Here is a 25,205-nt window from a genome sequence, read left to right on the forward strand (position 1 = left end):
GGAGGCAAAAACTCGGGCCTGGGAGGAGTTCGGTGAGGCCATGGAGAAGGACTATCGGTCAGCCTCGAAGAGATTCTGGCAAACCGTCCGGCGCCTCAGGAGAGGGAAGCAGTGCCCTACCAATGCTGTTTACAGTAAAGGTGGGGAGCTGTTGACCTCAACTGGGGATGTCGTTGGACGGTGGAAGGAATACTTCGAGGATCTCCTCAATCCCGCTGTCACGTCTTTCATTGAGGAAGCAGAGGCTGAGGGCTCAGATGTGGACTCGTCCATCACCCAAGCTGAAGTCACCGAGGTAGTCAAGAAACTCCTCGGTGGCAAGGCACCGGGGGTGGATGAGATCCGCCCTGAGTACCTCAAGTCTCTGGATGTTGTGGGGCTGTCTTGGCTGACACGCCTCTGCAGCATCGCGTGGCAGTCGGGGACGGTGCCTCTGGGATGGCAGACCGGGGTGGTGGTCCCTCTTTTTAAGAAGGGGGACCGGAGGGTGTGTTCCAACTACAGGGGGATCACACTTCTCAGCCTCCCTGGGAAAGTCTATGCCAGGGTACTGGAGAGGAGAATCCGGCCGATAGTAGAACCTCGGATTCAGGAGGAACAGTGTGGTTTTCGTCCAGGCCGTGGAACACTGGACCAGCTCTATACCCTCTACAGGGTGCTGGAGGGTTCATGGGAGTTTGCCCAACCAGTCCACATGTGCTTTGTGGATTTGGAGAAGGCATTCGACTGTGTCCCTCGCGGCGGCCTGTGGAGGGTGCTCCGGGAGTATGGGGTCCGGGGGCCCTTTGCTAAGGGCTATCCGGTCCCTGTACGACCGGAGCAGGAGCTTGGTTCGTATTGCCAGCAGTAAGTCAGACTTGTTCCCGGTGCGTGTTGGACTCCGGCAGGGCTGCCCTTTGTCGCCGGTTCTGTTCATGATTTTTATGGACAGAATTTCTAGGCGCAGCCAGGGGCCGGAGGGGGTCAGGTTTGGTGACGACACGATTTCGTCTCTGCTCTTTGCGGATGATGTTGTCGTGTTGGCCTCATCAAGCCAGGACCTTCAGCATGCACTGGGACGGTTTGCAGCCGAGTGTGAAGCGGCTGGGATGAGAATCAGCATCTCCAAATCCGAGGCCATGGTCCTCAGTCGGAAAAGGGTGGCTTGCCCACTTCAGGTTGATGGAGAGTTCCTGCCTCAAGTGGAGGAGTTTAAGTATCTTGGGGTCTTGTTCACGAGTGAGGGAAGGATGGAACGGGAGATTGACAGACGGATCGGTGCAGCTTCTGCAGTAATGCGGTCGATGTACCGGTCTGTCGTGGTGAAGAAAGAGCTGAGCCGCAAGGCGAAGCTCTCGATTTACCGGTCAATCTACGTTCCTACTCTCACCTATGGTCATGAGCTTTGGGTCATGACCGAAAGGACAAGATCCCGGATACAGGCGGCCGAAATGAGCTTTCTCCGCAGGGTGGCTGGGTGATCCCTTAGAGATAGGGTGAGAAGCTCAGTCACCCGGGAGGAGCTCAGAGTAGAGCCGCTGCTCCTCCACATCGAGAGGGGTCAGCTGAGGTGGCTCGGGCATCTGTTCCGGATGCCTCCTGGACGCCTTCCCGGGAAGGTGTTCCGGGCGCGTCCCACTGGGAGGAGACCCCGGGGAAGACCTAGGACACGCTGGAGAGACTATGTCTCCCGACTGGCCTGGGACCGCTCGGTGTCCCCCCAGAAGAGCTGGAGGAAGTGTCTAGGGAGAGGGAAGTCTGGGGTTCTCTGCTTAGACTGCTGCCCCCGCGACCCGGCCCCCGGATAAGCGGAAGAAGATGGATGGATGGATGGATGGGTGGAATGGAGAAAGTGTTATTATGGATTATGGACTATTAGTATTACTAGGCTAGAATTTATACTACTAGTGTTGTATCCTGAAGCGACAGTTTGAAGTTAACATCTCAATGATGGATTTAATTCTTAAAAACACACAGCCTTTGGCTTCACGAGACATTAATTGATGGACTGGAGTCGTGTGGATTGCTTGTGGATTATTGTGATGTTTTTATCAGCTCTTTGGACTCTCATTCTGACGGCACCCATTCACTGCAGCGGATCTATTGGTGAGCAAGTGATGAAATGCAAATGAAGAAACAAAACAAATATTCTATTTTAATAACAGCGTCTGTTTGTTAGTTCTGGGACGCTATTAAAGGGATCAGAGCTTGTTGAATCTGTGGAACGTGGTTGTTGTTTTGTAGGTCCTCGTGTCCCACTAACGCTCACGTTTAGAGACATTAAACTACATTTTGGATGCAGTCAAAATTCCATTCCTTCTATCTCATTTCCTGTTGTAGTTCTCCGTAGTGCGGGTCGTGCTCTCACACGCTGATCACACCAGCTTTGTCTGTCTTTATCTGTGTCTGTAGTGTTTATGGGACTATGTCTGTTCTTGGAGGCGTTTGGCCTTTAACTGTAAATGGTCAAAGTGAAGCACATGATCTCTGTGTGTGAGTGTGCACATTTATCTCACTGCAACAACAGAATCTGCACAAACTATTGCCTGGTTTACATGACACCTCAAGATATACTTGTTTAGGGATTCACAAACGTTTTCATCAGCCATACTTCTTTGAGTAATTTTAGTTTATTGTTACCGTAGTTATTTTAGTACATCAAGTTAAACTAAATGAGAATGAGAAATTTACCTTTGACAACTAGCTGAAATAAAATTATATAGAAATAATACATTTTATTTTCTATAGCACCTTTAAATGTTGCATCTCAAAGTGCTTTTCAAGACTAAAAGAAATAAATGCATTCATATATGCAATACAAATAAAAAATTCTATCAAAACAATTATAAAAGCTATGGTAAATAAGTGAGTTTTAGGGGAAGAATTAATACTCTTAAGAGATTTTGCTTGTATAATTTCAGAGGGCAGAGAGTTCTGTAGTTTTAGAAGAGAAAGCCCTATCAGCCATAGATCATAGAACAGGTAAAAGAGCAGCTTGAGAGGGTGTATGGCAGGGTTCCTCAATTAGTTATAGCAGAGGGCAGAATTCTGCCAGTAATACTAAGCCAAGGGCCACTGACCTATATATATGTATGATATATATGTTTTGCTGATATTATCGGCCAATATGAGCCTGATGAGCAATTAATATATACATAAATTATTATTATTATTACAATTATTATATTGTTGCTTTTGTTAAAATAATCAAAAGATGATCACAAGATAAATATTCAGGTTTTTTCACCTAGTAGTCCGTTTTATTCAAACAATTTTTACAGTTTTTGCATTTAAATACAGAAGAACTTTGCCTGTTGAACATTAAAAACAAATGAATAAACAAAAAATCATTTTTCTCAATGTAGCATTCACACAGCAGCTTACAGTTGCGTTTGGAATACTGTCTGTATGAACGTGCAACGGTATTCCCTATCAGTTACCACAGCAGCACTGACCAAAGTAAAATCAAAGATGGAGACATCCATAATGAAATAAAGTTTTATCACTTCTGACATGACATGAGTTCTTTCGTCAAATCTTTGTTAATTGACAGCAGCTTTTATATTTGGGTGGAGAGCGTTGCATTTGAATAGTGTACAGAACATAAAACTGACGAGAGCAGCTCTGGTGGAAAACTGTATATCATATTTCTCCGTCACTGTAATTTACCGAACACACACATGAAAACACATAACACACGGTAGACCCGTGTTTGTGCGACTAGTTGTGTAGTTCTAGATCTGTGTGTGAACATAACTGTATTAACGACTCAAATTCTGGACTTATAACAGTATTCTGCTGCTGTGTGGAAAAAAAAGACACAGGATAAATGTTTGATATCATTTATTATGTTATCAAATTGGAATCAAAACTGCGAATCGCAATCAGAATAAGAATCGACCAAACTCAAACGATAATCAACCATATATTTCAGGTAAAAAAAAAAGTTTTTATAAAACACAGCTTAACAGTTCTCTGATGTAGATTAATAGTCACATACAGCTAAACAAATAAAATATTGAAATTTTTTGGTGTTTTATTTTGGTTGTTGTTTATTTCCAAATTATATTATTATTATTATTTCACATAATAATAATAATACATTTTATTTATATTGCACTTTACACATGAAGAACACATCTCAAAGTGCTACAGGTGCACAGATAAAATAACTGAACATTAAAAAAAAATGTAATTATTTAATTAAAAAGCATTTAATTTAATGCATAATAATACATCAAATTTCATCAACTCGTGAGCCCTAGTTTTGGAAACCCTGTCCTATTTCATCCCTTTCAAATCACTGCCACTGCCCAGGGGAAAAATAAATCAGCCTCTCTAATTGATCAGTGGACTATTGATTATTTTCATTTCTGTATTTGTTTTCTAGCACATCTCACCACCATATATCTCTCTGCAGGAGGACTGTGTGATTTATTTTACCCATTTATCTGTTTTTCTTCCTCTGTCAGTATAATCATCTCACTTTCTCTCTCCTCTGTTTATTCTTTCGTCTCTCTCTCTCTCTGGTGCCCTGACCTGTTTGTATACAGCGTGCAAGCGCACGTGCTGGAGGTCTTCTTCTCCGCTTTAAGTTCATCTCTGTGGCAGAATTACAGTGCCACATACTGGTCTGGAATATGTACTACATCGTTTTTTGTGTACGCAGATATTTCTTGAGATGACGCCATGTTCACAGATTTTCTTTTAGAACAAAGGAAAAAAAGATTGGCTAGGGAAAGCTCTGGCTTTCTGTGGAAAAATCAGCAACAAGAAGATCATCATAAACACAAATGACTCCGAGCACAGTTTGAGACGTGAGATTACTTGGGTCTTTTTGTCAGGAGAAACAGAAATCAAAGTGTCCATTTGCATTCTGTTTGATCTCATCGCTGTCTAGGTGGAACAGCTGAGATGTTCCTGAGATCTGGTGTGATTTCTCTTTCCTAAGGCTGCAGCTGTAGACAGAGTCACCCATATGATGACGCTCTAAAGGAGAAGGATATTTTCATCTCTCTGAAACACATTCAATTTCACACTCATTTACACTGTCTGCTGATCCCCGAAACAGGAAACAGTTCCTGCAGTGAGTCTGTCTACATGGCAGCAAAGCATGCTTTCCCACACACACATCTGAGTTATTGTGTTTACTGAGGTTTCATGTTTACAGTGTCAGAATTATCCAGTGGGAAACATGCTCAGATTTTTTAAAATTAAAACGTTTAATAAGTTGTTAAACTCTAAATTACAACCGAAATAAATAATAACATGGAATTTGGGAATGAAACAAATTTCTGCATGCATATATGCAAATGAGGCAAGGCAAGGCAGGTTTATTTATAGAGCACATTTCATACACAATGGTATTTTAAAGTGCTTTACATAAAAGAGTAGAAGAAAAATCACAACAATAAAACAAGGAATTTAAAAACTTTGAAAATGATTTAAAATGCATTTAAAAGGTTTAGAATGAATTTAAAACAGTTAAGAATAGAAAACAATTATACATAAAATATAGTGCAGTCAGTTCGGACATTGCAAAGTGCTCATGCAATAAATGCACAGCTGATTCCAATTAGATCTACAATTAGATGTAATTTGATTGATGACTGTAAGATTTACCCTGTACAGATTCAGTGCACTGCTGATGAAGACTAGTAATAAGGAGACTCGCTGTGACCAAACTATATTTCCTTACTAATGCTCATGTTTGGCTCTTAAAATGTCCTATGTTGGCTGGTATGTAATAAATTGCCCAACACATCTATTTTTTTTCCTACTAAATTCATGTTAATCAAGCAATTAAGAATGTCTCTTCACAGACGCTGTGCTGACCGTGGACAATAACAAACACACACACACACACACACAGAGAGAGAAACATCACAGACATTATTATGTAAGACACCGTCTCTGTCTGTCTCTCTCTCTCTTTCTTGTCTTTATATCGAGAGAGGAAACAGATGCTGGGACAGAGGGCAGCACTTCCTGTTTTCCTGTGGTGAAGGTTTGTTGCATCAGGAATTAGTTGTTTTCAATGCAATGTTTATGTGTGTGTGTGTGTGTCAGGGACAATGAAAACTAGATGCTAGGTTCATCTGGATGGTTGCTAGGGTGTTGCTGAGTTACTGTTAGAAAATGTTCCAAATCTTCCTTTCAGTTTTATCCCAAATGCAGTTAAAAAAAAATTAAATTTATTTTTTCTCCTTTTTTTCTAAATTATATTTTAATGGTTAAATTACATTTAAGAAAAAAAAAACATGTCTAATAAACTTATACATTTAAGAACAATTTATTAAAGTGCATGATTATGGAAAGATAAAGTTTATTTATTTATTTAATAACAATTTATAAAAAGAATTAAGGTGGTAAAATGAAGTAATAAATTATTAACAGTTTTATTAATCTTCTGAAATTAAATCAATGTAATCAAATGAAAATGTAACAATTGCTTTTCTTAAACTGACCCACTCATTCACACAGAAACATGCAGAATATACATATTTAAAGGGGTCATATGATGTTGCTAAAAATGAACATTATTTGGTCTAATAAAATGTGTTTAATGCGGTTTTCCACATTCTGTACATTATTGTTTCTCCTCTATGCCCCGCCTTTCTGAAAGGCATTGATTTTTTTCAAAGCTCATCGGTCTGAAAAGCGAGGAGTGCTCTGATTGGCCAGCTATCCAGTGCATTGTGATTGGCTGACTGCCTCAAGCGTGTGATGGAAATGTTACTCCCCTCACCATACTGAGACACGTGTCCTGGTGAGAACACCGGTGCGACAAGACAAAAACAATAAAAACTATTAAAAATGAGTCATTTGTTGCATCCAGTGGGGACATAATTATTGATTATAATGACTTATACTCTCTTTTTACATGTTGCGTTGCATTGCGCTGCATAAACATAAAACCATGTCTGCATGTGTGATTGGAGAAACAACAAATGCTACTCTACACTGCTTAAAACTTGTGTTTGAATCATCAGTGAGCATGTTTACATGCACACCAGTAAGCTGTTTACTCACAAATATCAGCTTATTAAAATAACCAGTTTACCCCGTTTACATGCACACCAGTAACCGTGGTAGACGTGGATGAGTCTAAACTTTTATTAAGAATATCTCCTTGGGTTTGAGACTTTAGTCTTTGCAGCTTTCAGTGGCGGCTCATCGGTGGAGGCAGGGGAGGCACAGCTTCCCCAAAATTTTGAGATGACAATGGAAGGAGGATGATTTAATGTTTATAAAATTCACAATTCATTTCAGTTCATTTCTCAGAATGTGTATTAGTTGGAAAGCTCCGCTTTTCTATCGCGAATGTGCTGAATCTGCTGATAATTACAACCGCTAATGTTAGAGAAGGGGAAGGGGAGGCCAGGGGAGAACTGAGCTCTCGTGCCTCCATTGGTAAACATTTTTTTGCCAATCAGCATCAAATGTGTTCTCTTTCAGCGCTGAGGAGTGTTGAGAAAAGAAACCTCCCTTCTGGTATATCAGCCAATCATCATAGAGATGTAAATTACGTGACATTAGTTTGAACGTCTCCCGCTGTGCTGATAATGTACCAAGTACTTATGATGAGTAGCAATATTGAATATTTGATTGCCAACAGATTTACCAAGCTGTCATTCAGATAGTATATTTACAAATTAAAAATAAAGGAAGAACACACCTAAGCTGGATATAGGCTACAGCAGTCGCGGCTAGTTAAATGGCACAACAGGCAGCTCTCTTTTAACACAGACATTTAAAGGGACGGATGTTTTCTTCAAGTGATAGGCCAGGTAAGTGTAATTATATCATCTTGCTGTATGTCTGTCGTTTTCGTAAAGTTTTCTTACTAAAAGCAACCAAAAAGCCATTTTAAAGTGGTTAAGCAATTCATAACAATAACAAAAATAATATTAATCTGCAGGGATCCCCAGACCAATACATTAAGTATGCCTCCTCTATTTTAAAACCAACGAGTCGCCACTGGAAACTTTAGGGATCTTATCTATTCACGAACTGCTTGTAACACAAACTTGAAATCGTATCATATGACCCCTTTAGATATCTTTTTTTTTTTGTTCAGTATTTTCAGATACTGGTCCATCTCATGCTTTAATTAAGTGTACAGTCCTCCTATTGATTTATTCGTCTAAAATTCCGTGACATTCTGCATTATACTGTAAATTAAATTTTCATGTTTTGATTCTGTGATTTATGCATTGTGGAAAATTATAAGGCCCTAAGGTATGATCAGTATGAGTACTAGTACTAGTTTTAGTAATCCCTCAGTGTCATGGTCTCCAGAGTGACCTGTTAGCTGTAATCCAATCAGGACACAGAGATTATGTGTGCTGGGAGGGAGTGGACAGGAAACAGAGATGCTTCTAGATCCGGAATGTCATGCATGGATCGGCTTAACACGTCAGCACCTTCAGACGCTGGGTCTGTCTGCAGTATCAGATGCGCTTCTGAACTGCTTAATGACTCATCGCAGTCCAGTTGATCAGCATTATGAAGGATCACTATATTCCACATGCATTTGTATTCACATTGCATGCAGTGAAATGAAAACTGCACTGCATGCTTCCAACGGCCCTTTTATTTCACAGGAACAAGCTTGCACAGAGATTGATTGACACCTTCAGTCATGTCAGTGGGGTGATGAGGGCGTAACAGGACACCGGTTCACTCTGTGGAAACACATGCCTCAACACACCCAACTTCCTCCCAAAGTGTTGCATTCTTACTGCTTCAGCCGCATGTCCATTTATGTGTGTGTGCGAGCGGGCTGAAAACATTCCTCCACTCACGTGTCTGATGTGTGTATTGGGTTGCAGATCCCACACAGATTTTTGCACTGAACCCACCCTGTCCCACCAGTGCTTCGTTGTGGCCGCTGAATATTGCACTCTTTTGTTTTGTGTCTGATCCCAGAGCAGCCAGAGAGTGGCTTACATCTGCTTGTCTGTGTGCAATGATGCGTTTGTGAAAATAAAAGAAAACCGTGAGTATATGCACTTACAATGCGTAATTGTGAGAGGATGCTGGTGCATTGTAGTTGCAGATTCTCCTCCGTTTTTTTTTTTTACTTATGCCAAATTTACACGCATTTGCACGCTTCTGAAGTTGCATTTAAGTGAATGTCTGATGCTGTTCAGAAGTGTCATGCATTTACACAGCAATTACATCTGTATACTGTGATCCTATCAAATAATTTCATGTACATAGAACCATCATCTCCAGGTGACCAGGTGGGTCAAATTTTATGCATCGCTGGAAGAATGCAAATTTTTCAGAAGCATTTACGGTTACATTTACATTTATTCATTTAGCAGATGCTGTTATTTAAAGCAACTTACAAATGAGGCACTGATGGGATGTTAAAATTCTGCATTTTGCAATTGTTTTTTCCTCTCAGAATAAATGTGTGTCTCAGCGATCTGATGACTGCTTGTATCTCATTATAGCTGCAAACACATGAACCGTCAGCCTCATAAATGACTGAACGAGTGTGTGTCTCTCTGCAGGTGAAGCAAAGAACATCCCTCCATATCCGGGTCCGAATAAAATGCGGGATTGTTACTGCACAGTCAACCTGGACCAGGAGGAAGTGTTTCGAACCAAAACCATAGAGAAGTCATTGTGGTGAGGATACAAACAAACATGCACTAATCATGCACATATGAAGATGTCTTCAAATAACATGTCTGTGTTTATGAGGTGTATCATTCAACAACACCTGTGCAGAATTGCATCAATCTGACAATGAAAAATAATCTCATTAAAAAACAGAATAACTAGTTATAATTGTTATAATAATAATGCCCACAATATATCTCTGCCTCTGTCCACTGCAGTCCATTCTATGGCGAGGACTTTTATTGTGAAATCCCACGCAGTTTCCGCCATCTGTCCTTTTACATCTTTGACAGAGACGTGTTCAGGAGGGACTCCAGCATCGGTGAGCGGCTCTCATTAAATGTCTGCGTTTGAATACGGGTTACAGGATGTTACATTTCTGACCTGTTGTGAGATGTTCTGTACTTCCTGTTATATCTTTTCCCAGCACTCACCCTTTTGGTCCTCTGTAATTGTTCAGTGTAGTGGAAGCTGATTGGCTGTGCAGCTGATGGGGCGGGCAGATCTCTATGTTTTTGTAGCTGAGGGAAACAATGTATGGAGCAGATGTTATGGTTTATTCAGCAGCATTTACTCATTTCACCAGCTGCTGCTGTTTAAGACACAGAGGATCATGGAATGCCACTTTTATGCTGAAATAGCAAGCTCTTAGTGCATTTTAAACAGCAGTTTAACAAAACATTGCTAAATGATTCAGTTGGCCAGTGTGGTCTTGTAGCATGTTTTCTACTTTCATTGATGCCAACAGCTGGATTTTTTGTGGGTAGCCTGTTGCTAAGTTGTTCTGGATGTTTTCAGCACATTGTTATGTGAAGTGCTTTAACGTTAAGGTTCTGAGTGTTTTAAGTTGTCAAGGTTTGTGAGTTGTTAAGGTGATTTTCATTGTGTTTATGGTATGTAAGCCGTGTGTAGGCATGTATCACTCTTTACATGTGTGTCTACAGGGAATAGATGTGGCTCGGAAGATTGAAGAGGGAAACACATGACTGATGATGAATACTACAGCTTAGGGATGGCTCGATACCACAATTTTGTACTTCGGTACTATACCGGAATCTAATACCTCTGTATTGGTACTAAATAAATTCCATTGGTGACAAATAAGCAGCCTCAAAAAATAACTGAATGAAAAACCACGCTCATTGATGCAAAAACACATTGTATATAGAAACCTTTGATACTCTTCACAGAGCACTGACACAAATACAAACAAAAACATTAAAATCAAATCAATATTCATGATATTCTCTTATATCGTCAACATGATTATCCTGTAGAGCAAGTTTTTTATTGATTTGATCTAGGATTAAAATGTCTCCATGGTCTTCTTTTGAAGAAATATTGTAGTATCTCACTACAGCACACATTCTATTAGTGCAGTTCTGGCGTCTTGGTCTCAAATATACTGTACAACGCTGCATACATTCACATCAAAAGTTAACTCAGCGGTAGAGTTACACTGACAGGACAGTTCACTTATTCACAATCACAAAAGTATATTATTTGCATCTGCTTCTAAGACCTTCCATTATAAAGCCTGTAAAAACAGTGCCTGATTAGTGGACTAAGGTTTTTTTTTGTGTCTAATTGCATTAATACGGTCAAAAATGCAAAGAAATTACATATAAACACAACTGGCTATGTCTGAAGTGAAAGTAAGTAGTGCTTTATTTTTGTATTTGATCAGTTAATTGAATGCTACTGCTAAATACACCTACTGTACCAAATTAGCCACAGCCTGCTGCTCTCTACTGTATGTGTTTCAGTTTGACTGTTCATGTTAGATTTAGAGTAGCATTTTGGCCACTTTCATGTCACTTTCTTACACCAAAAGCGTGAACACGTCAGACATTGTTTGTAGAAAACATGCTGAATGAATTGTAGAAGCAAGGTTGTGTTGTTGTGAAGTGCATGCAGAGCGGAAAATTACAACATACTGTATGTACCAGTGTTTCCCAACCTATTTATTTATTTAATTTTTGTAGCAAAATTGCACAAACATCCATTGCTTAAGTCAGGGTCAAGTTTAAGACAAGGTCCTAGGTAGCTGTATGTTGTTGGTGAAGATAAAACAACAAATTTACATACCGTCACTGTCAGCAGAAACTGTGCATATCCAAAACTACTACTTTTCAGGGGGGGAAAATAATTTTTTTTAATAATTAAACACAGCGTCATCAGAGTCTTAAATGGCAATATGTGTTTTGTCCATCATTAGAATGGTCACATCTGAGGCAGTAAGTTGAATTGTATTACATTTTCATCAACGTACAGGTTATAACATTTACTGTAGCTATATCGGAGCTCATTTTTTCTTGTTGTTGAATATATTTGGCCCAAATCTCATGATATAAACGATAATGCTTTATACACAAGATATTTAATTAAAACAGTATATTGGTTAGATAGATAGCAAATGCTAGACTAAGACTGTTCTCTGTTCTTCATATACAAAAAAACAACAACAACAATAAAAAACATTAGCCTTTATAGACATAGCGTTTCTTGAGTTAAGAAAACTTATTCAAACATCAGTTCGTTATTTAAGCTTGCATTGCAAATAGGCAGAAATCCATCACCAAACTTCATTCTGAGTGGAGGTGGGTTATGAGTGGGAGTTATGAGGTTTCGCTGAGAGTTTGTGGATCCAGTGGCATTAAGAGGTGTTAAGCTCTTTTAAATGCTTTTTTATTTGTTAATTATTTGTAAAAACCCACAAACAGACGAAAAGTACCCAATAGCATTGATTTATAAAAAATGACTAAATATAGAGGTAAGAAGTTTTAGCCTGACAGTGACAGTATACTATGTAGCATATATGTTTATTTATATATTTATTTATTTTAATTAAATAATTTTCCATGGCACACCTGACAACATGGTTGTGAAACACTGGTCTACACACCACTTTGAGTTTTGAGATCGGTGAAGACGGCAACAGGGAATAGTTCCATGCATTCCAGCTTCCTACATTTCTGCCGCTGCCTCATAAAACATAATATAAAAATATAATCCATTTGTATTGCATCATGTTGTCATGTTGTAGGACAACATCTGTATTGCAAACTGTATTGCAGTTTTAGCCTAGGCATACCAAACGCAATGTCGTTGACATAGAATCAGTGCAGATATTTAGTAAAATGAAAAGGCGCCATAAGACACACAAATCAGATCTGAACAGCTTCAGTACACAGTGTGGACAGTCATACACTTAAATCAGATTCCAATTTCATTCACAAGTAATCCGATTAGGACTGACAGTCTGAACAAGGCTTCAGTTCATGTGGTGAGCTGATCTGTGATCTGTGTTGTTTCTGCAGGTAAAGTGGCCGTGAAGAAGGAAGACCTGCAAAAATACCACGGTAAAGACCACTGGTTCCCACTGCAGCCGGTCTGTGCAGACTCAGAGGTTCAGGTACGTTTTTGTTAAGCAACTCACCTTAAGCTCCTGAATGCTTTCCATCCTCCAGGGTCACATGACCACTAATTAGAGCTTCAAATGCTCATGATTTATGAGGAGACGCAGTATTTTATATGAGGAGACGCAGTAATTGTTTAGATCATAAGCTCTCATCTGTAAGATCACAGTAGTCTCATCATTCACACTTAATTATGTTGACTGCATTTCCACATCTGATGCAGTTCTGTAGTTCAGAGCTGAATGAGATCCTTTCACAGTGATGCTGCCAGAGCCGCAGCGGATCCTCAGAAACACAGAAGCATTCATCGAGAGCTGAGTGAGGAAGGGTGCGTGTGTGTAATGAAGAGCCCAGAGACTCTGTCCATAGAGCACTTACTGTTGTGATGTGTTTGAGGAAGAGTGGCCCATCCTCTTCACCAGGCTCATTTGCATATTGATGATGTCAGCTGAAGTTTAATTATATATTTATTTATTTTGATAATCATATGTTAATTTCTATTTTTCATAATTTAGTGAATAAAATCCTCCACTAATAAAAGGTGCTTCATTTCATTAGCTTAGCTTTAGGGATGCTACAATCTGATATTTGTATCAGGTATCGGCACTAATATTGAATAAAATTCTAGATTGGGTATCATGACAACGGGCTCGATTCATATGGGCCATTTTATTTAGTGTAATGGTGTGTTCGACTTGAAGCGATGCTGCACAGACTGATCGGTGTATGACATGAAATTACTATCTGAAAGAAAGATCTTGTTGTAATTCTATGCTGTGTGCAGTCTGTGACGAGTGCACTCACAACATTCTCAGCAGCTAATGTGCACTGAGCAGCTTACAGCATGGAGTGAACCAAAGAATCACCTGTTTGGAGGTATTTCACACCGGCTATACCAACAAGTTCGACAGCTGCTTGCGAAATCTGCAAAGTCAATGTTCCTTAGAATAAAACTTCGAATTATAACACAACCAAGTTAATCAAGCATCTCCAGAGATTTCATGCTAAAGAATACATTAAGTTCATGGAGCTGCTTATGAATATTTAAAATTTTTGCTGTACAGAAAAATGTGTAAACACATATGGGATAAAAAGATGTCAAAGCGATGAGTTTCAGGACAGATATCTGGAGCTCCGATGTGTTTCTGTTTATTTTTACATTGTTTTACCAAGCTAGTGAAGCTATTGGTTTATTCAGCTGCTTTTTTATTGGATATTACAGGGATCATGTAATTGTTTTTTACATATATATATATATATATATACTGGCCTCTGTGATGACCTTTGACTTTCTGTTTGTTTGATGATGGTTTTTCTCATAAGAGCTGGCTGCTGTAACAAAAGTTTATATTTTAATGAAAATATCTAGAAAATTTATGAAAAAACATTTTCGTATTTTAAAAAATATTTAATATTTTAAAATATAGAAATAGTTTAATACTTTTTAAAAACAATAAACATATTCGGAATTCTGATTGGATGAGACATTTGAAGTTGCTTTTAAATATCTGAAACACACACACACACACAAACACACACAGAGTTCATCAGATCAGTTCTGCTGCAGTATGAACAGTTCTTGAACAGATGAACTGAATCTTTACCAGTCAGTATGTATCATAGTACCGCCCACCCCGAGTGTTTTCCATGGTCCTTGTTTGGTCACGTGTGCCGCCCATGACTCATCGGCTGCCTGATCCCTGCACAGCCTCATGGGACCCTGCAGTGGTTGTGTTTTCATTGGTTTCTCACGCTCCGTTCCTCCATCTCTTGCTCTCCTTCTCATTGGGTGGCGGGTGTAACCATGGTAACGTGGTTCTCTGTCCTCCGCAGGGGAAGGTTCACCTGGAGCTGCGTCTCAGTGAGGTCATCACAGACAGCGGAGTCATCTGCCACAAGCTGGCAACACGGTGAGACAGCCAATCACAAGTTCCACATAGCTGCCCATCAGCCAATCAGAGCTCAGCCTTCATGTTTTATTAGATTCACGTCCTGAAAGATCAGAGTGTGTCTTCAGTGAGTGTGTTCCTTGTTTCAGCGAGGGTGTTTCTTGTAAATGTATCATTCATTATTCAACAAACTACTAATTATAGTCCATTTAATGTTTAGAATGCGGGAGATGCTTCTGACTCAAACGTTTTGGGGCGGGATTTTCTGACCATTTAGTAACAGTTATTATTCTTGCATTTTTGTTTGATTGAATAGAAATGACACGTGCCGCTTCAGTATTTTTTTTAGCAGTGATCCTTTAAGGATTCTTTAAAGAGGTTTTTGTCATCTAAAAACATGCAACTCTTTGTTTTACTACCAAATTATATGTAATATCTAATTATTATTAATATTTAACATACAATGGAAAGGTTTCCGTGACCTCTTGCGAGATCTCTGCAAAATGTCTCACAATTATTTTCAGGTCATGATGCATGATGGGATACACTAAGCCTCAAATATTCAAGAATCAGTGTGCGTTAAGGTCGTTTTCAGAAGTGCGTTAAAAAATAAGAGTTTTTCTTGATGCCTTCGAATCTCTCACTCAGACGGGTAAACCTTTTGAAGGGATTATGATGTAGGGATGAGCCCTTCTGAATGGAACGCAGGGTTAGACAATTGGTTCCTTGGCTATGAGCCTGTGCGCTGGTCTAAACTGTCCGGGAGCTGCACTGCTCTGTGGTTGACTGCTGCACCTTTATTCTGACAATATCACGTTATTAACAACCCTTTTGAAAATCAAATCCTTTATGTATCCTCCTGATCTGTTCATTTATCTTTCTCCATGTTTCTTTGGCAAATGGCAGCATCTCAGTCTCACTCTCATGTGGCCTGTGAGTTTTGTGTGTGTGTGTGTGTGTGTGTGTGTGTGTGCACTTTACATATCTGTAACTGCATAAATGCGTCTGTGCTGTACAGTCACTTATCTAAATGAAAATTTTCTTCATGTATGAGAACATGCAGTATGTGTGTGTGTATGTGTGTGTGCTCATGTGGGTTTCATATACTTTCACAGCATTAGTAGGTCCATGTCTGGACAGTTTCCCACAATGGAGCACTCTGGGTAATGAATTAGTGTCACACTGAGCAGTGCTCTCATTCACAGGATATTTATGCAGCTTCAATTTTAAGACACAGCGAGTATGATTTTTACACACACACACACACACACACACACACGCACAGATTAATTCAGTACATTTACAGTACAGTACATTTAGAAAAAGCAGGAAATATAGAGTGCATTACACAATTTCACATGTTTTTATTATGATTGCAAAACGTACTGGTGGCTTTATGGGGGGCCATAAAGCCATTTGGGGGGGGGGGAGTCGTGGCCTAATGGTTAGAGAGTCGGACTCGCAATCGAAGGGTTGTGAGTTCGAGTCTCGGGCTGGCAGGAATTGTGGGTGGGGGGAGTGCATGTACAGTGCTCTCTCCACCCTCAATACCACGACTTAGGTGCCCTTGAGCAAGGCATCGAACCCCCAACTGCTCCCGGGCGCCGCAGCATAAATGGCTGCCCACTGCTCCGGGTGTGTGCTCACAGTGTGTGTGTGTGTTCACTGCTCTGTGTGTGTGCACTTTGGATGGGTTAAATGCAGAGCTCGAATTCTGAGTATGGGTCACCATACTTGGCTGAATGTCACTTCACTTTATATATGATGTTCACTATAAGCTTGTTTTAAATTATTAATATTGGATTAATTTGGCTGTTTCTCTAATAGACACTGGCCACAATTATTGGCACCCCTAGAAATGATTATGAGTAAAAGTACATTCCCATTCATATTTATAATTTTTAGCACATCAGGGTGACTAGGAACATATAATTGTCCATGTATGATTTCCTGTTTCACATGAATATAAATATGAGCGAACACAAAGACCAAATTCCCTCAATCATCCATCACAATGATAAAAAAACAAAGAACTGTTGAGCTTCATAAAATAGAAAGTGGCTGTCAGAAAATGTATATTCTCATTTCCATCATCAGCACAATAATTTAGAATTTCCAATCAACAGGAAATGTTACAAACCTGCCTTAATGAGAATGTATCTATATGTTTTTAATGCAACTCGAGGAGGATAGTTTAAGTGGCCAAAGACTCTCCATGGATCACAGCTGGAGAACTGCAGAAAATAGTTGTGTCTTGGGGTCAGAAAACCGTTTTTTCCCACTATTATTGATATTGATAATCAAATAAGGACAGTATATGATGGTGAGATGTGAAACTGATGCAGTCCGAGCTCAATCCTGAGAATAAATGAGCATCATGGCTCAGTGCATCATGCACTAACTGCGTCATGACTTTGTTGATTTGAGTGTCTGAAAGCATCACATTGAACAAATGCAGTAGGTCTCAGTTCAGTTTTAGCCCAGTGCTGGACGTCATGGCTGGTGTATTAATGGGTGGCTGAATGACCAGGCCGGACGCAGCATTATATAAACAGGCTTAACACACAGGAAGTGCCCTGGAAGGATCAGATGGTATTAGAGATGCTGTAAATCCTGTTCACTCACCAGCATTAGATCCACATTCACATTCTCAGCCAGGCACTGTTTCATATACATATGTAAATATAAAATACCGCTGTATGTTTATGATGTGATGTGAATCTACTTTGAGTCTGACTGCTGTGTTCTGATTTACCAGGTGATCAGACAAGCGTTTGTCTGTGTAATTCCCTGCTGATGTCATTTAGCAGATGATGTAATTTGTGTTTAAACATAACAGGGCTTGGTTCTGATTGGCCGGATGTGACATCATGTTGGAAGATGGTACAAAAAATAACAGTGGATTGTTTTGAGGCCATTTATCAAATTAGAATTTTAAAAAATAACTAAAAAATAACTCAGAAAATGTTTTTATATTTTTCATGAATGCTAAAATTATTTTAAAGAATATATAATCACTGATGATCACAAAAAAAAATGGGCTTTTGTGTTTGAAGCACATAATGATTTTCCTTGCGCAGGGTTTTAGAGTGTCAGGATCTGCCCATAGTGAATGGCCAGTGTGATCCGTACGCAGCTGTGTCTTTACTTGGCCCCTCCAGGTAAGATCAAACCTGAAAGCTCATCCAGTTTAAAAGTGCTGATTAAGTCTGTTCAATGGCACAGTTCCCACCGCCATCAGGACAGCAGTTCAAGGCTTAGTGTGTGTCCTTAAAAAAATAAATATACCTCATCACTATATGCATTGCTTTAGAAATGTGTGATTTTAGAGAGGTCTCCTCTGCTTAACAAGGCTGCATTAATTTACAGTCACTTTTGATCACTTTAATGTATCCTTGTTGAAATAAAAATACTTATTTATAAAAATAAAATAAAAACGTATTGACTCCAAACTTTTGAATAGTAGTGTAAATTCAAATAAGCTGTTGCTCACGTCAGCTGAAATTAATGCAAATCACTGTCAGTGTAACATATCGTAGCGTAACATGCATTTCTCACCCCTCACAGGTCAGAAGCCAAGAAGACGAAGGTCAAACGGAAAACCAACAATCCTCAGTTTGATGAGGTGTTCTTTTTTGAGGTAGGAACTCATTGTCCAAGGACGTGACAACTCAGTGTTTTAACAGTATGTGACATATTAAACCGCATTATGATTCAGTGAAGTGACACTGTGACTCCTGCTAAATAGAATTTGCATGACGTCTGCTCCTGATTTATTTATTTTTTAAATAATTTTGTTTGTAATCAATGGGCATCCCATCCAATGCTCACAATAGTGCTAAACAAATGTGTTTATTATTATTGTTTTTTTGTTGTAGATGATTCTTAAACTTCAGTATTACTGTATTTTCCAGAAGAAAAAATATATAAATTGCATCAAAAAAAAAAAAAAGTTGCATCGGTATCAGTCAGATTTTATTATTACATTCAGAAATAATGTAAAATACTTGTAAATAAATTGAAACATCTCAGAGACTATAAATATGTATTTTAGCTCCACTTAACAACAAACTTTTACATTTAACCATATTCAGAACTAGTGGTGGTTTCTCCATTAGGGCGATTGGGCGCACACCACCAAAGGAAAGGGAAGGATTTTTTTTCTTTCACATTCAACCACAGTGTTTGCTAGCTTTCACTATTCTAGACTGTTTGTTCTGCCTTTAAATAGACCAATCAGCATTGAGTCGTGTTTTGTGTAGTACCGCCCCTTTTTGGGCGGTTTCTGTCAAACTGAGAATCGCCTCGAGTGCTCTCATAGACTTCCATTCAAAAAGAATTTTTTTTCGAACTGCAGGCACTGCAATGCAATCTCAATGAGTTCCGGAAGGGCTCGCCCTAACGTGCTTTCATCATCATGCGTAACCTTAACTTGTGGTGGGAACAGTGACATCCAATAATATTTAAAAACTATTTTGAATTTTAACAACAAGAAAAAAAAAGAAAAACTACTTTAATATCTTTATCAACGGCGAACATTACCTCCAGAAAGGTTATAAAAACATCATCAAAGTAGTCCATGAGACATCAGAGGGTCCGTTAGAATTTGTTGAAGCATCGAAAATATATTTTGGTCAAAAAAATAACAAAAACTATGACTTTATTAATTATTGTCTTCTCTTCGGTGTCTGTTGTGAGCACGTCCAGTTGTCCGGTTCGCGAACGAATCATTCGATTTAACCGGTTCTTCTTGAACCAGTTCACCAAATCGAACTGAATCATTTTAAACGGTTCGCGTCTCCAATAAGCATTAATCCACAAATGACTTAAGCTGTTAACTTTTTTAATGTGGCTGACACTCCCTCTGAGTTAAAATAAACCAATATCCCGGAGTAATTCATTTACTCAAACAGTACACTGACTGAACTGCTGTGAAGAGAGAACTGAAGATGAACACCGAGCCGAGCCAGATAAGGAACAAATGATTGACTCTTTCTCGAGTCGAGATGTTTTTATTACCTTTCTGGACATAGACAGTATACCGTATATACATTTTCAATGGAGGGACAGAAAGCTCTCGGACTAAATCTAAAATATCTTAAACTGTGTTATGAAGATGAACGGAGGTCCTACGGGTTTGGAACGACATGAGGGTGAGTCATTAATGACATAATTTTTGGGTGAACTAACCCTTTAAAAGTCAACCACGCCTACCTAAAATGGCTCATTCTAACACGCCCCCACATGTCTATGTCGCTATGTGGGAAGATTTGCATAACATCATCCAAATGTTCACGCAAAGAAAGAAGGCATAACTTTTATTCTCGCTGTTGCCGCCGCTGCCACACTGTTCCAAAACAGTTCAACATAAATATTAAGATGTGTGCTGCGCATTTTATGGAGGATGAGTTTCCTCAACATGCAGACTAAACTACAATGCGTCTGTGGCAAAAAGGCGCTTCTGACTTAAAGCCTGCAAGTACGTTTTTTATATTTAAATACAAACCCGATTCCAAAAAAGTTGGGACACTGTACAAATTGTGAGTAAAAAAGGAATGGAATAATTAACAAATCTCATAAACTTATATTTTATTCACAGTAGAATATAGATAACATATCCAATGTTGAAAGTGAGAGATTTTGCAACATAATTGGGTATAAAAAGAGCCTCTCAGAGTGGCAGTGTCTCTCAGAAGTCAAGATGGGAAGAGGATCACCAAATCCCCCAATGCTGCAGCGAAAAATAGTAGAGAAATATCAGAAAGGAGTTTCTCAGAGAAAAATTGCAAAGAGTTTGAAGTTATCTACGGTGCATAATATCATCCAAAGATTCAGAGAATCTGGAACAAGCTCTGTGTTTAAGGGTCAAGGCCGGAAAACCATACTGGATGCCCGTGATCTTCGGGCCCTTAGACGGCTCTGCATCACATACAGGAATGCTACTGTAATGGAAATCACAACATGGGCTCAGGAATACTTCCAGAAAACATTGTCTGTGAACACAATCCACTGTGCCATTCGCCGCTGCTGGCTAAAACTCAGGTCTAAAAAGAAGCCATATCTAAACATGATCCAGAAGCGCAGGCATTTTCTCTGGGACAAGGCTCATTTAAAGTGGACTGTGGCTACATGGAAAACTGTTCTGTGGTCAGACGAATCAAAATTTGAAGGTTTTTTTTGGAAAACTGGGACGCCATGTCATCCGGACTAAAGAGGTCAAGGACAGTCCAACTTTTTTGGAATCGGGTTTGTAATTTGTAAAAGATGATTCAAATGTGGGTTTTAAGCAGTGTAGAGTAGCGCTTGTTGTGTGTTGTTTCTCCAATCACAAATGCAGACATGGTTTTATGTTTACGCGGCATGATACACAACATGTAAAAAGACAGTATAAGTCTTTATAATCTGTAATTATGTCCCCACTGGATGCAACAAATCCCTCGTTTATTGGTTTTGTCTAGAGATGTCCGGATCATGGACGAATCGTTCTATTTAACTGGATCTTCTTAGTGAACCAGTCGAATCAGTTCACCAAATCGTCCTGAATCATTTGAAACAGGTCACGTCTCCAGTACACAATTATTCGGTTTATAAAAGTGCCTGACACTCCCTCTGATGCGAAATAAACCAATATCCAGAGTTATTCAGTTACTCCTGACAGTACACTGACTGAACTGCTAAAAGAGAACCGATGATGGGATGTGCACGAGCAGGGCAGCTGGACTGAGTCTCGTCCTGCTGGGACCCAACATCACAGTATATTAAGGGGCGTAACATTTCTGTCACACGCTTGAGGCATTCGGCCAATCACAACACACTGGATAGCTGGCCAATAAGCATATATTTTGCTTTTCAGAATAATGAGCTTTGTAAAAATCTACACATTTCAGAAAGGCGGGGCATAGAGGAGAAACAATAATGTACATTATATGGAAAATAATGTTTTTTTTTAACCTTAAACCACATAACACCAAAATACATAAAATAATGTTATTTTTAGTAATGTTATATGACCCCTTTAATGTGTGCATCAGTAGTTGATGCAATGTTGAAAACACTTCTTAAAACTAAAATATTTTAGTAAATCCAGTGGTCAAACGCTGTGTCTTCCACAAAACTGGAGTTTCTGAGTGTATGTAAGTGGTTGGCTATTTTAGAAAGGAACCTTTCAAAGATGAAAAGGGGAATTAAGGAGAATCAATATTATTAGAAATGTATTGCTATTGTGTGAATAATATGTAATGAAGTAATCAATAAAATAGTACTAAATATTGTAGAAACTTAATTTTCTGTAAAGTTGCTTTGCAATGATTTGTATCGTAAAAAGCGCTATACAAATAAACTTGAATTGAACTTGAATTAAAATAGTCTGATTATGAGTATTTTAAAATTTAATTTAATTACAAATAGTTAATTTTTGGAATTTGATGACGTAATCCAGATTAAATGTAATCAGTTACTAGCCAGCTCTGCATGTGAACATAATGAAATTCTTACCTGGGTTATTATAGTTAACTAAAACAAAAATGCAAACCATCAAAATAAAAAAACTGTTTTATTAATAAAGTAATTTAATTCCTAATATGGAAATATCTATATAGTGCCCTCCACTAATAATGGCAACCTTGGTAAATATATCTGCATCATTTTTTCTTTTTGATCTTTCATTCAAAAAAAATCACAAAATTCTAACCTATCACTGAAGTAAAACAATGGAAATTGGGGGGGGAAATCTCATTGTGAACTAGGGCTGGGCGATATGAAAATCTTATCATATATCGATGTCTTGCAAGTATCACGATGCTGATAATAAAAGTCAGTTACAGATGATAATCGACAATATTGAGAAAACAATTACCAAATATTTAACATAGTCCCATAGTTACCATTTACATATTTATTCACATGAAATATCATGAAAAAGTATTTTGTAGCCTATGTTAGTATCTTAATAGGGAATAAAAAAATCTAATCTGGAATCACTTAATTTACTTAAGGGCAGGAATCGAATGGTAGTAAGTAACAGATCCGCACACCGAATAAGCTCCCATTCAAAAATGTTTTTTTATTAGTGACGTTTCGGGCCTCACATGGCCCTTCCTCAGACTAACCTCAGGAATCGAATGGGCCTGCTCTATATAAAATTGCTTATTAATAATGTGATTTTATTTTTAATCCATCCTTCAAGCATGACATGAAGCAGGTACTTCTGTAGCTAGGGGGCACTGTTTTCTGAGCTGCGCACACATCCAAATCATGCACAAGAGAGATTCCTCATAGACTAGTTCATGGACAAATATTCACAAAATTGTCAAAATATCCCTGTAAACATAGTTTTGTCACTTAAACGGTTGAGAAAGAAAATGTGTGTGCAACAGCCTACATTGGATTCGTGGATTGACATCAACCTACCCGCTGTTTATTTCATTTTAACCCACAAAATAATTATTAGAATGGATAAGTGTCTATGACTCATTAAAAATAACAATGTTTTCCAATGGTTTCGTTTTACATGCGTAAATACCAGCATAAACAACAGAACAGGAGGATTCACATCATCACATCACGCACCTGCAGCATAGAATAAACTCATATAGCCTGTGTAAAAGGAATAAATACGCAAAATATATTCACCCCAAGACTCAACTGATCTTTGCAATTCTCCAGCTGTGATTCTTGGATAGTCTTTGCCCACTCAAACTCTGCATTAGGAGTATATAGACACACATCCTCTTCCAGGCAGATTTGTAACATTTTTAGTTTACTACATTATGGATGATAAAGGGAATTTGGTCTTTGTGTACCTCATTTTTATAATCCTGTGGAACAGGAAGTTGTGGCTGGATAATTTCAGGCTCCTAGTCACCCTGGTGTGCTAAAAACTGTAAACATGAATGGGAATGTACTTCAGAGATGTTTTCCGCATAAGAATTTCTAGGGGTGCTAATAATTGTGGCCAACATGCATTAGAGAAAAACATGTGTGTGAGTTTCCCCCCACTTTCAGTTGTTTTACTTCAATTAAATGTTTTAATTTTGTGAATTGTTTGAAAGAAAGATTCAAAAAGATAAGTAATGCAGATTTATTTTTACAGATGCCTTTGCTCATATTTACCAAGGGTGCCAATAGTAGTGGAGGGCATTGTGTGTGTATATATATAAGTGTGTGTGTCTATATATATATGTATATATATATATATATATATATATATATATATATATATATATATACATATATATATATATATAAATGAGAAAATAACACAAAACAAAATTAACTTTTACAAATATAAAAATAAAAACTGATTCAAAATATGAATAAAACTATAAAAAGTGAAAGTGATGTGACATTCAGCCAAGTATGGTGACCCATACTCAGAATTCGTGCTCTGCATTTAACCCATCTGAAGTGCACACACACACACACACACACACACTGTGAACACACACCCGGAGCAGTGGGCAGCCATTTATGCTGCGGCGCCCGGGGAGCAGTTGGGGGTTCGATGCCTTGCTCAAGGGCACCTAAGTCGTGGTATTGAGGGTGGAGAGAGCACTGTACATGCACTCCCCCCCAAACTACAATTCCTGCCGGCCCGAGACTCGAACTCACAACCCTTCGATTGCGAGTCCAACTCTCTAACCATTAGGCCACGACTTTCCCCACAAATAGTGTGTGTGTATCTCAATGATACTAAAAGGACTCTGATACTTGTTTCAAATAAATATGACATCAGTAAGATCAAACATGAACACACAAAGCATTTGAGAAGAAGCTTCACAGTGAAAGCATGATATTTTAATTTCAGTAAACTCAAAATAAGGTATTGAGAGTGATGAGGTGTTCACAAGGAGAGACGTCATAAGAATCATTGGCTGTTCATGATGTTTATGTTCTGCTGGTTCAGTTGGAAGCCTTTAATATGAAAATAGATCATATCTGAGCTTTCAGGTGTTTACAGTTAAAACAAACACTTGTGGTTTCTCACTATAACACTTTCCACACCCTACAACACGCAACATTCACAGGCAGCCATGCAGATCTCTGCTTTAAATAATGCAGCAGTACTAGTAGTGATGATCTTCTATACTATTTTGCTGCTTTGAGGTTTTGGGGTGCCAGCAGTAGTCTGTGTAGTGTTTCCCATACCTTGATTTATTTGTGGTAGCCTGCCACAATATCAAAAATGACCACCACAAACAGATTTTCCACAAAATTTTGACTTTGTTGAATAAACATGAGCACTGCACATTTCAAAATCTAAATCTGTTGTGGGTGTTTTTAT

The 25,205-nt window shown here is 38.7% G+C and overlaps 1 protein-coding gene and 1 long non-coding RNA gene across 7 annotated transcripts in view; one reads left to right on the forward strand and one right to left on the reverse strand.

The window, feature by feature from the left end:
- The window catches only part of rasa3 (RAS p21 protein activator 3), a 120,369-nt gene that overhangs the window by 24,051 nt on the left and 71,113 nt on the right, over positions 1 to 25,205 (forward strand). For all 6 annotated transcript variants that reach the window (XR_009434070.1, XM_059552296.1, XM_059552291.1 and 3 more), the window contains exons 2-7: positions 9,504 to 9,621; positions 9,834 to 9,937; positions 12,936 to 13,030; positions 14,868 to 14,944; positions 18,004 to 18,084; positions 18,491 to 18,563. Coding sequence is in view for 5 of the 6 variants with exons in the window: in XM_059552296.1 (XP_059408279.1) it covers positions 9,504 to 9,621; positions 9,834 to 9,937; positions 12,936 to 13,030; positions 14,868 to 14,944; positions 18,004 to 18,084; positions 18,491 to 18,563 (548 nt within the window). In the remaining variant the exon portion in view is untranslated. The remainder of the gene's footprint in view (positions 1 to 9,503; positions 9,622 to 9,833; positions 9,938 to 12,935; positions 13,031 to 14,867; positions 14,945 to 18,003; positions 18,085 to 18,490; positions 18,564 to 25,205) is intronic.
- Positions 1 to 25,205, reverse strand: part of LOC132142437 (uncharacterized) — a 53,780-nt gene that overhangs the window by 13,495 nt on the left and 15,080 nt on the right. The window lies entirely within an intron of this gene.

This window comes from Carassius carassius, chromosome 6 (assembly GCF_963082965.1).
Source record: "Carassius carassius chromosome 6, fCarCar2.1, whole genome shotgun sequence".
NCBI lineage: Eukaryota > Metazoa > Chordata > Actinopteri > Cypriniformes > Cyprinidae > Carassius > Carassius carassius.